The 14,894-nt window shown below is 44.9% G+C and overlaps 1 protein-coding gene across 2 annotated transcripts; it reads left to right on the top strand.

Annotated features, from left to right (window-relative positions):
• Positions 1-89: 89 nt before the first annotated feature.
• LARP4 (La ribonucleoprotein 4) lies at positions 90-14,894 on the top strand. Of its 2 annotated transcripts, XM_031556035.1 has the most exons (16): positions 90-196; positions 3,876-4,023; positions 4,669-4,827; positions 5,177-5,252; positions 5,760-5,896; positions 6,162-6,265; positions 7,195-7,305; positions 7,646-7,699; positions 8,334-8,543; positions 9,021-9,124; positions 11,874-12,107; positions 12,499-12,547; positions 12,731-12,889; positions 13,463-13,584; positions 13,821-13,998; positions 14,198-14,894. In XM_031556035.1, the coding sequence occupies exons 3-16, from the start codon at positions 4,713-4,715 to the stop codon at positions 14,531-14,533; spliced, it is 1,989 nt and encodes a 662-aa protein (XP_031411895.1). In that variant the 5' UTR covers positions 90-196; positions 3,876-4,023; positions 4,669-4,712; the 3' UTR covers positions 14,534-14,894. The 2 variants fall into 2 exon arrangements, with proteins under 2 accessions (XP_031411895.1, XP_031411894.1); XM_031556034.1 differs by lacking the exon at positions 90-196 and having other exon boundaries at positions 3,896-4,023; positions 13,824-13,998.

Here is a 14,894-nt window from a genome sequence, read left to right as displayed (position 1 = left end):
CCGCAGCGCAACCGCCCCGCAACGCTCGGCCGCGGATCGCGGCGCTCCGAGCCGGGCTGCACGCCGCGCCGCGTGCGCTCAGCGCGGTTCCCGAACGCGGCTCCGGGTTCGGCTGCGCCGCTCGGCGTTGAGAGCGTCCGGAGCGAACGGCTGCGGTAATGGGACGGGAGCGAGGAAAGCGAATCGATCTGTAACGGTGTGTTGTGCTCCGTTGGGAACGCTGCTGACACGTTCTGCATTGAAGAACATGTGAATCAAAGTGTTTGGGAACGCTCCTTTAAGGCGATTGCTTCGGTTCTGCAGCTCGAGCTGTATGGAAAGGGGGAAAAGGAAAGGCTGTGCAGACATAGAAAAGCAAATTGCGAGAGTTGGGTTTTGCAGTATGGAAGCTGAGGAGGAGCTGTTAAAGCTCATGAGCAGTGCTGAGCTGAGTGTGGAGGTTCTGTGCTCCCACTGGGCTCAGAGCCATGCGGGTGTGAATGAATCCCACAAAGGCACACACCGTATTTTTGTTGTTTTCTTTGATCTCCTTCCTTCCTTTTTGTCGATAAGCATTGTTAGTTTCTGCCATCTTTGTTCAGGAACCATCAGTGATGTTCTCAGGAGCTCCAAATCAAACACATCTGACCTTGTGAAGGCGCTTTCCCTTCCAGTGTCAGCTCAGAGCTGGCTGTTCTGAATTGCCAGAGTGCAGCGCACTAAAACAGAGCCCGGCTTCACCTCTGGTTCTGTGGGGCTGCCTGAAAAACCCTGCAGAGTGGGGTTGTGCTGGAAGTCGTGGAGCTTTGGGGAGGATTAATTAGCTCACCGACTTTAGCTGTCAGTGCTGTATTTTTAGGCTTAGCTGAGGTGTGCATGTGCTGATTGCGAATTGATTTCTTCACCGTGTGCAGCTCAATTTGCTCTGAAAGTCTCAGCTCAGAAAACTTGCTGAGCTGAGGTAGTGGTGTAAAGCTCGTTTTTCACATGCTAATATTTGAGATAGATGTTTTTTGCTTGCAGCCATGGCAAGTATGCTGTTAGCATTTGATATTTATTGGAAAAATTTGAAATCTATGCATTCAGGATGGCTGAAATGCTGCCCTAATTGCTATCAGTGGTGCTTTTCCGTGAGAAAACCAGGACTGTGAGCGCTGAGATGGCTGACACAGTTCCCACGGAAGCCATTGGTTCAGGTGGGGGTGGCACCGTCTCACAGTGCCTTTGCATTACAGAGGGCTACAGGAGGAGCTCCCACTGTGCAGAGCAAAAACATCAGAGTTCAGTGGTTCTCCTGTGATCGCTTCCTCATCAGCATTCATAAGGTTTCTCTTTGTTAATCTCCCATAGATTTGCTGACTTATTAATCTTTAATTATTATTATTATTTTCCTCTGTTTATGTTTTCCCTTCTGGAAAACGTTTACCTTCTCACATCACAAGTTTTAATGAATTCTCTTTTAGATTTTTCACCTAGGTGCTGTTTTAGGGTGTCAGTTTGCTCCATGGAGTCTGTCCCAAACTCAGCGTTAAGATATTGCAGGATTAAAATATGCTGTAAAAGAAGCTGTCTTTTCATTTTTGTAGGCTCACTTGAATCTGTGGAAGGTAACATAGACTGATACAATAAAAAGCAGTGTTCTTTGCCATCTTCTCAAGAGCAGAGATGCTTCAGTGACCAACGTGGAGAAATTTCTGGAGGGGAATCTTTGACCACATTTGCTGGAAGTGATGTGAGGTGGGGGAGGCTCAGCTGAGAGCTTTGTCAGCTCATGGATGCCAGCGAGTGTTCCTAACCTTTGTATCTCTGTAAAGCTTTAACCTCATCATGAAAGTTCCCGATAGCAGCAGGGAGGGTTGTTCGGCAGCCAATGGAAGGGCCTGGTGTTTGTTAACCTCCCCTAAAGAAGCAGGAATTGGTGTTTTGGCCTCCTCTCCCGTAGAACCACTTGCCAGAACAGCAGCACTGCTCTCAGAGCACAGCACATGATATTCTCTAAAGGCTGATGTAAATGAGGGACTTTTTGTCTGCTCAGAGCCTGTGGTGTCTTGCTATTAAGCTGCATGACATCAGGGCTGGGTCTTCCAGAGCTCCATTATGTGTCATTAAATGCTCTACAACAAAGAGGAAGTAGCCCACGCTCTGTTTCAGGAGTGTATTTCAGATGCTGTATTAATAGCCTCATTCATTTCTCGATCAGCCTGAATCTGTTCAGTTTCTTACCACTTTTCTCTGGCACCTGTGATTTCGGAACTTCCCATTAACATGTGTGACTTCCAGGATGTGCTGCAGTAACTCACACTTAACCAGGGTTGCTTTTCAATTCTGATCTGCTTCAGAGGTGTAGTGATACCCCTGAAGTCTTTCAGTTTCACTTTATCATATTTGCACATTACAATTATTTTCATCTTGAGCTAAGTTTCTACCTGTAAGACCTAAGGCAGAGAGTTAGCATTTGTAAGTAACGAATCACCTCCTGGATGCACGTTGGTATTTGGTTTTAAATTTGATGAAAAGGAAATTGAAGGAAATGTGATGTTAGCTTTCCAAAGCAGATCCCTCTGCTGCCACAGTGCTACATCACAGAGGGAATGAGGGTGGGCAGAGCACAGTTCAGAGTTTGCTGATCTGCACTGGGACTGATGGGAATGTGCTGCAGCTGCGTACTGAGCTTTGGTTCCAGCACCTTGTTGGAGAGGAACTGCTCTGTCCCTTCACACTGCACTACTGCTGCTTCTCCTTCCCGTTTCCAGCCACATTATTCTGCTAATGTTCACAAAACCCATCGCAGTGTGGACTGAATTCATTGTGCCTAGAAGATTTTGAATTCTAAAAGCTTCTGCATGGCCGCCTTCACCTCTGCTTCACCCTCTGATGTGTTTGCCTTGAACTTCTCAGCGGTTTGGAGGCTTTTTGTTCCTGGGTTTGGAATTGTCCTCGGAGCGAAGTGCTTTGGAACTCAGTGCCACCTTGGCAGAATTGTCTCCAAAGCTATTGCAGCTGCTTCCTTATCCTCCTTTATGTTCGAGGCCTGGGAGTAAACCACTCCTTGATTTCAGACTCCTGGAGGCTGACGTCTGAAATATCAAATTTCCTCATTCACGAATTCGTGTGATAAGGGCTGAGATGGGCGGCTTTTGCCTTTTGAATTCAAGCAGGTGATGTGAATGAAGTGGGCTGTCCATGAAGAGGGAATCAGTTTGGAAGCCAGTGTGTTAATTGCTTGGAGGAAATTAGGAATTCTTATTCTAATTGTGGTTCTTGTTGCCCAGTCTCTGTATCCTTACTGTGGGTCTTTGGGAGCATTTATCTCTTTGGTTACAAGTTCACCAACATCCAAAATACACTGGTGTCTGCTGACAGCTTTCTTCAAGTCATAGAGACATCAGGCAATGAGGAGTCCTGGCCCAGTGTAAGTGATGCTTTGTTAGGAAAGATGTCACCAATTAAGTTCTGTAACTTGTTGCTAACTCTTCCTTTCGGAATGTGATGGGCTTTCTTTGTTGTTGTTCTGTTTTTTTAATCTTCCTGTCTAGGATAGGATGTGGAGGGAGGAAATCCTCTTTTCTGCTGAAAGGTGATAGGAGGACTGAAAGCCTTTACAAGTTGGAGGCTGTGCATCGCAGCCAGCAGCTTCCCCTGCTGCTGATGGCATGTGTCAGTAAAGAGGTTGGAGGCAGCGCTTCATGGAGGCAGAAATAAAATTCTTGGGAAATGGAAATGCCAGAGATTTTCCCATTTTGAGTGATGAAAACTGACGGGGTGGTTAGCAGCGAGTTGGCCACCTCGCATGTGGATGTGTACAGCAAATGACAAAGTTCACCTGTGCCATCGGGCTTGCTTGTTGGAGCATCTGGAGGTTATTTTCCGTAATGGAATCGTTGTGCTCTTTTCAGCAGGTAACATCCAAAGGAGCTGGCCTAAACCCCAACGCCAAGGTGTGGCAGGAGGGTCCCCAGGGCAGCGGCGAGGCGGCGCTGCCAAGCAATGGCGCAGAGCACTCATGGCACGAACCGGCGGCTGTGGTGGGGACTCAGACTGAGGGTGAGATGAGCCAGCGCTGGGTTTTGTTATGGGCTGTGGTGTGTGGGAGCTGAGTAGGAATTTAAGGAGGGATCCAGAGCTCCGCTGTGATGGTGATGGTACTCAAAGGGCCCGGTGATGACTGTAACGCGCTAAGAGGGAAACGAGATGCTAAATGTGTAGAGATGGGTTCAAGATGTCTTTCTTGCCATTGCTGCACTTTAGTATAAACTTGACCCTGTGAACAGGAAAATAAGTTCTGAGGGCTGCTTATAAAATCCTGGAAGATCACCTGATGTTGCTGAGAACTGTTGCACAGCAGTGCTCTTACTGGAGTAGAAACTACAGAGCAGTTCTTCAGAGTTTTGTGGAGCGTTAAATATCTTAAATTTCAGCAGAGAGTCTGTGTGTTAAACCACCCCTCTGCTGTAGGGGAATCTTATCTGACAATTTCAGAACCCTGTTATTCACTGAGACCTTTGTGCAATCCAGATCTTTGTGAAAATAGAGAGATGGGAAGTGTTGTCCTCTGCAACGTAGGCGTTGAAAATCCAAGCCTTGTTATTACTGCATTCTCGAGTATTTTTTTTAATGCTGACATTCTCAAATGGAAATTATTCTGAAGCTTATAGCTGGTCTTCTGCTGTTGGTGCATTCTTCTGCCAGGTAACGTAGAGATTTCGGAAGATAGCTGCAAGCAATATGAAGTGATGTACTCCACGTCGTGTGAAGCAGCAAGAAATGGCACAGGAATCGACGAAGCAGCTGCCAATGGAATTGTCCTAACAACAGAAGATCTTGGATACCAAATCTATGAAGTGGCCGGTGGGTACTTGATTAAGAGCACCACTGTCAGTAGCTGTAACTGCAGTGCATGCTGCCCTTAAGATAGGACTTGTAAATTAGGAGTGGGAACTTTGTCATTTCCCAGTCAGTGTGTACTCAAGGAGATCCAAACCAGCCGTTGCAGTCGGCCAGGTAGATGAAGGCTGTGGGATCCAGCTCAGCACAACAGGAATGACAGCCTAGAGTGCGTAGTGTGGTCATCTTTAAATGTATCTTCTGTGACCTTTTCCTTTGTTACCCTGAGGGGTTCATAGTTGAATTGTGCAATGAAAAGGGTTTTTGTATTGATGTGAAACTGAGATCTGATAGTGAATGTGATAAATTTCAGGTGAAGGCAACTCCGTTGTGTCCACAGAAGATATTAGAGAATGTTTGAGGAAACAACTCGAGTTCTGCTTTTCACGGTACAGTCAGCTCAACTTTGTGTGAGCTCTTTATTAAAACTGCTACCAAATACTTAGTTTTGTTTGTTTGATTAATAAACACGTGAGCTGTGGGTGACAGGAGTTGGTTGCAGTATGGAATGAGGTCTGCTGGAATGCTGCAGAAGCGCTGTGTTGCATTTCAGCCCCATCCGTGCATCCTTGCCGGGAATGGGAACCCAGGCTGACCTCTGTGTTGTGAGGTGCTGGAGTAATTTAGAGAAGAGATGTCTGGCAAGATTGTTTTAGCAGAGAAAGCAACACAGAGCGTGCTTTAACTTTAATCAAGATAGTTGTTTTAATCATCTTACTCTTTGTGTTGATCTGCTAAGACACTTTCTAAGGGATGAAATCTGAGTACATTTTGGCTGTGAGTGGTGTTGGTGAGCTTTTAAGCCTTGCAGTAAGTATGTTGTTGTAAGGCATCTGTTTAAAAAAAGAAATAAAAATTGTGAGATTTTTATAAAATAATGAATTTGGTTTTTTTAGTGAGAATCTTTCAAAGGATCTCTACTTGATGTCCCAAATGGACAGTGATCAGTTTGTTCCAATATGGACAATTGCTAACATGGAAGGTATTAAGAAGCTGACAACTGATATGGACCTTATTCTGGACGTTTTGAGATGTAAGTCTGGGTATTTGGTGTTTGGTAAATGCTGAAGAGAACCTTGTACGGCAAAGAATGCATTTAAGGGGCTGTTCCAGACTCTTGAATTCTAGTTATGCTTTGTTATAAATGTCCAAATCTGTCTTAGTGAGAGGCTGCTTTGGGAGACTGTTCACATTTGCTGAGTGTACACCCAGTTCACTGCAAAGAAGTGATGCTGCTGAGGTGATTTTTGCCTTGTACGTTTTCCCATTTTAAGCCAGTTTTTGTATTTTTATTGTAGCTTCTCCTATGGTACAAGTGGATGAGACAGGGGAGAAAGTCAGACCAAACCACAAACGATGTATTATCATTCTCCGTGAGATCCCTGAAACAACACCTGTAGAGGTAAAGAGTTCTATAAGAATGGAGAACTTGGTGTTTTTTGGAAGATTCTTCAGCACTGCTTCAGACAGCAGCAGGAAGTGTTGCTTAAAAGGTCAACTGGTGTTTAATTAAGCTCTAAGCTCTTGTAAACCACAGAAGAGATTTTTTTTTTTCTGCCTCTATCTGTTGACAAAAGAAGTCAAACTGAAATGACCTTGTCGCTGTTGTCCTGTTATTTTCTAATGCATAAAAATGTTCTTAAGTAAACTTTCAGCAAAATGGAGCTGGTGAGGCTTTTCTGGAGGGAACTTTGCACTGATCTCTTTAGATCCAAAAATGAAATCAGCCCAGAATTTAGTTCAGGCTGAATTTCTGTCCCAGTGGTGACTTGACTTGAAGTCAGACAGTTGTTTTGGCAGCGAGAAATGTTCTTAAACACACACATCTCCCATTCACTGTGACCCAGTGAGCTGAGCTCATTATGTTCAGAGAAAGGGGATAATAAAATTCCTACTGATATTTGGCTAAGAGAATGATTTAGTTCTTTGTTTCTTAAAGTTGTAACATGGGGTGTTTGTCTGCTAGCATGTCCTGTCTGAAATACGATTGATTGTTGCAGAGCTGTCAAATGAGGAATATCCTTTAAAATCATGACTGTGTGTGACCTGATTTTTTTGCTGCTACTTTCATACAGAAGTATCACCAGTTTTACTCCGGTATTGATTTTTTTTATCATGATGGTGATTCTTAATCAGTTTATTCCTCTTTACTTTGGGAGGAGTTTTACTTGGGGAGCTTGGTACGCTGCACTTGCACTGTTGAGTTCATTAACTGGTAGAGGATAACCTGCTGTTCTGTAAAGGGAATAAAAGAGCATTTCTGATCAGGTGAAACTTGCTGCTGAGGAGAGCTGGAGAACCATAAGTAGCTGATGTCTTTCTCTCCCCTAGGAGGTTAAGGCTTTGTTTAAAAATGAAAACTGCCCCAAAGTCATAAGCTGTGAGTTTGCTCACAACAACAACTGGTACGTTACATTCCAGTCTGATACAGATGCTCAACAGGTAAGGCTGCCTTCAGCTCTTAATAATACTTCTGTTTTGTTATTGGTGCTTCCCTGCTCGAGAGAATTGCATGCGTGCTGCCCACAGCTAAAAGTATTCTTTGTTTATTGATTCTCCCTCTTGATATTGTAAGAGATTATTTCCAAATTCTGGTTAACGTAGAAGTTAGAAGGCTGTAGGATTTCAGTTCCCTTGTCTGCTTGCCACAACTGTGATATCTAACACTTCAAATTCAGGATACCAGATAAGTTAGCTGAGCTAACAGGGAAGCACATTAAGTCATATCTCTTAAGTGGTACAATTTCATCAAGGTATTCTAATGTTAATCTCTTCTATGCAGGCATTTAAATACTTAAGGGAAGAAGTGAAAACCTTTCAGGGCAAGCCAATAATGGTAAGGCTGTTTTATAAGGGATTTCAGAATGAAATATTGTTTCCATTGGAATGACATTGCGCATTTGTGGGAGTGGGGAGTTAAGGAATTAGCAGTGGGAAAGATGTAAACTGGAGATATAATCTGTAGTTCTGTAGGTCATTGACTTGAATGAGGTTGTGGACAGCATTGAGAAGTTAGCATTTGGTGCCTACAGGTGAGCCACAGTGCTGCTTCCAGTGAGGTGTGAAATTCGTTTCTGTTTAATCTTCTCTACTTCCCTGGGAATCTGGGCCTGCAGAGCTCAGGAGGGGGACTCTCCTTCACGAGGCTCTGCTTCCTTAACTGCACTGCAAATAAGGCTGAAGCCACTGGTTGTGCTGTGAAAGGAATTGTCTAAGTTGGAGTCTGGATGGTTACTGCTACAGAAAGCAGTGTTACCTTAAACTTCCCCTCTAGTTAAAGCAGTGTGTGTATCCTGTGCTCCTAAGAGTGTAATCTGATTCATTTTTATCAGTGTTTATTTGTAAAAAGTAATCAACTTGCTTCCTCTTAGTGTCCCTTGTGTTACAATTTCAATAGGCAAGAAAGGTGTCATGTTCTACTTCTCCCTTTCTCCCAGCTAACACACGGGATGTGATTTGCTATCTTACAGGCCAGGATAAAAGCCATCAACACGTTTTTTGCTAAGAATGGTTACCGGGTAGTGGATTCCAGTGTTTATGCTCAGCCCATTCAAACACAAGCACAGTTTGCCTCACCGCTGTTTATGCAACCTGTATATAGTCCTCAGCAGTACTCTATTTACAGCATTGTGCCTCAGACATGGTCTCCAAATCCTGCACCTTACTTTGAAACACCACTGGTGAGTAACAGCTGCTGAGTGATGAGAATGGGGGAGATAGCCCAAAGCATCAGTAACGGCCTGGATAACAGATCAGTGGGCTTAGCAGTCTCTGCAGCTGCAGGATGCAGGGGTTTTCAGTCAGGTGGCTCTGTTTTATATCAGGGACCTCATAAAGCAGGGCTGTGAGAGCGGCAGTGGATCTCACCATTGTCTGCCATTGTCAGATTTTGGTGTGCAGTTCTGTTCTCCAGTAGTTGATGTTAGTGGATGAGCTCTGCAGCTCTTCCAGGAAGCAGAGGTCTGCGCTGAAGGAGATCTGCTGGTTGTTAACCTGGTGGGGTTTTCTCTCCAGTGGTAAGGTTACAGCATGCTGGCTGGAGTAGCTCTGCATAAAAGTTTGTGCAGACTAAATGAATAACTGCTGAAAATGATCCCGTGTAACTGCAAACATTTTTCTTTGATGTTCAGCCATTGAGACTCTTCTGTCTGTTGCAGGCCCCCTTTCCTAACGGTGGATTTGTGAATGGCTTTAATACACCAGGATCATATAAAACAAATGCTGCTTCTTTGAGTATAGGTCGCCCATTCCATAGGAATCGGTAAGATAGCTGCCTCTGTTGTTTGCTTTCTGAGAACTTACAGTACTGAGACCCCACAGTGTTCTTTGCACACCTGTAGAGTGCAGTGCCTCCTAATGGGACCAGTTTATTTATTTTAACAAATAATCAAAGTGTTTTTTTAACTTGACTTATACCACAAAATAAGGATCGAGGTAGCAGCTTAAAAGCCTAAAATAATGGCCATGTGCACTGGAGAGAGCAAAGGTAGCTCCTTTAAAAGCCTCAGAGGAATTTTTGCAGACAAATAACTTCCTCTTAAGGTAATACTTCTAATTATGTTTGTCATGCGCAGATTACAAACTCATGCAGTGCAAACATGAGCTTTTCCTGCTGTGTGCTTAGTCCTGCAGAGCCACTCAGCATGTGCAGCTCAGTTGCATCCCTGACTGCTTTGTGCTACAGCTGCACGACGCCGTGTGTCTGTTACTTGTAGTTTATTTACTTTATCCCCATCTTTCCTGATTAACTGTAAGGACTGCTCAGATATAAACAGTGGGGAGGAGGGAACAGCTTTGTATTTGCTGGAGCAGTACTCTGTAAATACAATGGAGTAGTAATCTGTTTGTGTGGGTGGAAATGGGTTTATTTGCAAGCTCTTCTGCTGCGTTCAGCATGTGGCTGGCAGCGTGGAAATGGAGCTGTGTTCTGTTTGTGGAGTCAGTTGACAGCTGACGGTTCTGCAAGTGTTTGTGTGATGCAGTTAAGGTTTGTGGTTGTTGGCAGAGGATGAACTTGGAAATGTGGTCTCTGGTGACTCAGCAGAGCCTTAATGCTGGCTCTGCAGCTGGCAATTCAGCTTAGGAGATGGGGCAGCTGATTCTGTCACAGCTGCACATATCACAGCTGTGATTCTGAAGTTGATTAATGTTGGTTTTTTTGGTTTTTGCCTTAAATTGTGTTGAAACTTACAGCTTGTAAAAACTGCTAATTACGTGGGTCATCTCAGAGGTATGGATGCTGAAAACATGCAAGAATTGTATGTGCCCAAAGATTAACATCTAGGAATGCCCACACACTCACTGACTTCTTGTAAATTGCACCTGCCTCGTCTTTAAGGTTCTAAAACTCTTCTGGTTATTTAAAACTTTCATTTGCCAAAGTTCAGTAATTGAGAAATTATAGCTTCAGGGTCAGGTGTGTGCAGGTTCTGCTGGTCTTTCTTGGTTGTCTTATCTTTCCTGCTCATCTTGCTGAGCCACTGTGCTTGTACCAAGCTCTGCTTTCACAATAATAAATCTTAATGTTCCAGAAGCAGACAGGGATTATACTTCAGCAGGACTCCTTTGCAAGCACAAGACTGAAAGTTTGGCCCAGTGATGATCAAGTATCGCGCTAAGAGAGAACAGGTCCAACAGTCAGCGTCTGGGCAGTCTGCACTGCATGCTTTTCCTTCTTTTTACTCTTTCATGTCACCTTTCTTTCTGTCTGCTTTTTTTTTTTTTTCCCTCCTTATCTTTTCTTGTCTCTTCTGCTTTGCTCTTCTGCCCAGATAAGATTGTGGCCTTCTCAATGATGGCTAAGATTATGAGATCTGAGGGCTGAAGAATGACCTGAGAAGATGTTGCCTTACTGGGGCCTAAGAACTGGTTCTCAGTGCTGCTCAAAGCTGTGAAATATGAATTAATCTTAGTTTGATGCATCTTCTCTTGAACTGTAGAAGAGTTCATTCAGAGAGGTTCATTCAGCTGCTGCTTTCAGATTTGTCCTGGCTCATTAAGCTTCATTTTTTCTGTCATAGAGGCAGTCGCTAGTTAAATATTGGATTTTTGTCTGTAGCTAAACATTTGTCTAAGCTGGTTGTGTTTGTTTTGCCCTGATTTGCTGCAGTGTCCTTGTGGGAAAGGAAGGTTGGGTTTTGTGAGAGAAAGTCCTCAGTGTTAGTGTTGGTTAAGTTAAATTGATATCTTCTGCCCAGCCATCTAAAAGATGATTTAAAATGGCTTTGGCAAAGCAGATGAATTTGATCACTCAGAATTTGGCAGAGACAAGACAGGCTCTGTTCTGCCTTCCGGCAGGTCGGTTTTCCTGGGTAGTTTTCCGTTTAAGACCCGGAGCTGTAGCACACAGTAACACTGAGTGTGCACAGCCACATCTGGGTTCAAAGGAGATACAGCTTTGATGCTGACTAGTCAATAAATGGGTAAAAGGTCTGGAAAACCACGGTCACTGTGGAGGTGTTTGATAACGGGAGCACTGGGGCTGAGATCCTGGCTTTTGGGGAGGAGGACTCTCAGCTTCCCTGCTCTGATCTGCCTAGGCCCCTTCAGCACATTCAGTCATACATCTGCTCCAGCTTCTTGTTCAGATTTCTTGCTTGTGCTGGAGTGAGGTTTCTTCTTTAGGTTTCATTCTGCAAATAAGTTGCCAGAACCCAGTGTCCATGCAGCAGGTACAGGTCGGGGTTACACTGTCTTTTCTACTGTGTCAGGTCTTTGGGGATTTTGTTTTCTTTTGGGATCTGTCAGGCAGTGACCTCTGTTTTCTGCTGACAACATTTGATGAGAAGAGAGGTGGCAGGAGAGCTAGAATGGAAGGAATAAATGGAAGGAAGGAATAACAGTTTCTTTGTTCTCGACAAGTGTTGAGGAAACAAGACTTCTCTGATGGAGTTCCAGTACATATTGACCTCCTCCTTTTTGTCAGCTACAGATTAACAGTAGGCAGTGGAAACTTTGCAGTTTGTTCTTTAAACTCTGGGTTACAGAGCCTCTTGCCATGTGCCCTGCAGTGTGAAGCCTCACTTCCGATCGTCAGGCAGCTCAGAGCACGCTGCGGAGGGTCCAGCTGCTGCCAGCACTGTGTCAATGGGGGATGGACCACTGAGCAGAACCAACTCAAGGAATTTTGTTATGGAGCGACATAACAGCACGCTAACGGGGCACCAAGAGCAAGGCTATTCCCAGAAGGATTCTCCTACCATGCAGATGGAGCAGAATGGGGATTATGGCATTGGCAGGGGCAGGTAATGCAGCAATGTGTTGGAGGTTCGAATGATGCTGAGCCAAGGATCATCAGCCATTGGCACAATAGACGTTTCTGTCAATTTTCACTGGAGAAAACTGATATTTAAACAGAGCATGATAAATACTTAGCTGTTAGCATGAATACCTGCTTGACTGAATAGCTGACAATTCTTCTGGCAAATACTTTAAGATGTCTTTATTCCAAAATAACTGATTTGCCTCCGGAATCGTTTCCAGAACATTTGATGAATTAATGTTGGTATTTGTACTGGCATAAAGAATAAATAAATCTTCATCGATAGGCTGTTGTGAGTCCCTCTGCTACGGGTCCCCTTGTGATGTACTTTGGCTGTAGATAAGTGACTGAGTGGCTTGTTTTTCCCTTTAAAGGAGAAACATCTTCAGAGGTCGGAGGAGACGAGAAGATGACCGGATTTCAGTAAGTTCCACTTCCTTTACTGCAAGTTATGCATTTAGTGAAGGAATGGCACAGTCTTTAAGTTCTTAGATTACACCGCTAGTAGTCACTGCTTGTCAGGAAACTCCCTAATGCTCAGTTTCAGCTCTTTCAGTACTACAAGTCATGGCTCTATTAACTAACAGATATTTTCTTTCCCTGTAGCGACCTCAGCCTTCAACAGAAACAAAGACTCAGACACCAAAGTTTGATTTGTTAGCATCAAATTTCCCACCTTTGCCTGGTAGTACAGCAAAAATACCAGGAGAGCCTGTGCTGGAGAGCAGGATGTCTGATGTAGTCAAGGGAATCGGCAAAGAAAAGGTACCTGCTTAAGTCTCTGGCAAGAGCACAGTAGCTCACCTTGCTGTGTCTTCCTTCTCCCCTGCCTAAAGAATAAATCATTCTTGTTAGAGCTGTGCATTAGAGTGCTTTAAGACCAAAAGTTACGCTGTTTTAATATAACAGCACATCTTCTGTCTCTTCTGGATTTCCTTGGCTTCGTGGGAGTATTCAGTTGAAGCTTCTGTAATTACAGAATTACATATAGTGTAAGCTCAGTTCTGGAGTGGAATAAAGGAGGGAAATGTGGGTTGTTGGTTGTTGTAGGAACAGTTTGTGTGTCGTCTAGACAGGGGCTTCTCCAGGTGAATCTGCTGCTTGAGCACTTACTGTGCGCTTACCCCACTTACTGTGGGCTTTATCCACTGTTTGTTTCACCCACACAGATGGTGATTGGCTTAGAGGTGATGCTCCAAAAGAAACAGAATTCCTATAATCTGGACTTGAGTTGCCTTTGGAAAAATCCCACTATTCCGTTTTTGTGTACTGGCACGTTGAGGAGCAATTCAAGCCCGTGTACCATCTCTTCATATTTTGCATTTTCTTTCTGCACAGGAAAGCAAAGATTTGCTGCCCAGCTGTCCGGCTCCTGCTCAGGAGGAACAGACGCACAGCATTGTCCAGCAGCCTGTGACGAGCGTGAGTTCATCGGGTCAGACTGAAGCTGTGGTGTTAAGGTATGCAGCTCACGTGAACCGGGTGTGTTCAAATCTGTGTCTGTGGCCAAGACTGTAGCTGACATCCTGCAGGATGGCAGTAATGTTTGTGCTTCCTTTCCCGTTTGTGGAAGGCAGCTCCTGTGGAGGCCACAAGATGAAAATCATGGCAGTAAAAGCTGCACCGTTCTGCAAAAAACATGGCTATGGCTCTGAAGTCTGTCACAGACTTTAATGTTAAACTGTTCTTGATTTAGCAGCGCAGTTCAGCCAGAGAGCAAACCAGAAGTGTCTGTTCAGAAGGATGTTAAAAGCCACACGTCCCCACCTGTGTCTGTCTGTCCTGTCAGCACTGCAAAGCCGCCAAGGACAAATACCACCAGTACCACCTCGTCTCCTACTAACACAAGTGCAGCTCCCGCGGTGTCGGTGCAGGTAAGGCCCAAAGCAGGGATGGAGTGAGGAACGTGGGGAGCTCTCCCTCAGTGTGCTGAAGTAGCACCTGGATCTCTTCAGTGCATTTTGCCACAGCTGTGGTTTCAGCACTCATTGTGTGCGTTCTTGGGACCGCGTGGAAGAGCACGGTGTGGTTATTGTGGTCTGTAAACACCGCTCTTCTCCCTTGGTCCCAAAGGAGCCGCGCAAGCTGAGTTACGCGGAAGTTTGCCAGAAGCCCCCGAAGGAGCCGCCTCCCGTTCCTGTTCAGCCTCTCAGGGAACTTCGCACCAACATAGTTCCCCCAGCCAAAAACGACGACAGTGGTACGGCCGAGAGGGCTTCGGAGAAGGCTGCTGACAAAGCTGAAGGTCGGATGAAGGATTACTCCGGGTTCCGAGGCAGCGGGCCGCCCCGGGGAGCTGCGGGGAAAATCAGGGAACAGAGGCGCCAGTTTGGACGCAGATCATCGCCTCAGGGAGCGCCGCGGCGTGTCGGCAAGGAGCAGTACGTGCCACCTCGGTCACCAAAGTAACGCCTGTCCGGCCCATTCCTCTGTTTAATTTGAGCTGTGGACTAATGAGCAGCAAAGGAGACTGAGAAAGAAGTATTCGTGAAGGGGAATACTGAACTGGAGTGTGGCTTGTGTGGAGCAGGTGCGGAGGGTCCCAAAATTCATCTCTGAAAGTGATTTCACAAATGCTGGAGGATTCCAATCAATATGAATATAGAGATTATAATTTTTGTATTTTTGTTTTTAATTTGCAGAGGGTTTCCTGCTTGAAATCTGTTTTGGGGTTGTGAAACTAGCTTTTTGACAAAGTGAAAGATTGTGAATCGACGAATGAACATGTCACTTGGTGTAGGAGGAGAAGGATAAGAGATTATTATTTTTG

This window comes from Meleagris gallopavo, chromosome 17 (assembly GCF_000146605.3).
Source record: "Meleagris gallopavo isolate NT-WF06-2002-E0010 breed Aviagen turkey brand Nicholas breeding stock chromosome 17, Turkey_5.1, whole genome shotgun sequence".
In the NCBI taxonomy this organism is placed as follows: Eukaryota; Metazoa; Chordata; class Aves; order Galliformes; family Phasianidae; genus Meleagris; species Meleagris gallopavo.
Note: the sequence above shows the minus strand (reverse complement) of the source record. Positions and strands in the feature narration are given on the sequence as shown.

What these genes read in the sequence shown, in the direction of transcription:
- LARP4 (XM_031556035.1), top strand. Translation starts at nt 4,713, where the DNA reads ATGTACTCCACGTCGTGTGAAGCAGCAAGAAATGGCACAGGAATCGAC. An exon ending in CTGAAACAACACCTGTAGAG is followed by an intron (nt 6,266 to 7,194) that starts GTAAAGAGTTCT and finishes TCTCTCCCCTAG; the next exon opens with GAGGTTAAGGCTTTGTTTAA. An exon ending in CTCCCGCGGTGTCGGTGCAG is followed by an intron (nt 13,999 to 14,197) that starts GTAAGGCCCAAA and finishes TTGGTCCCAAAG; the next exon opens with GAGCCGCGCAAGCTGAGTTA.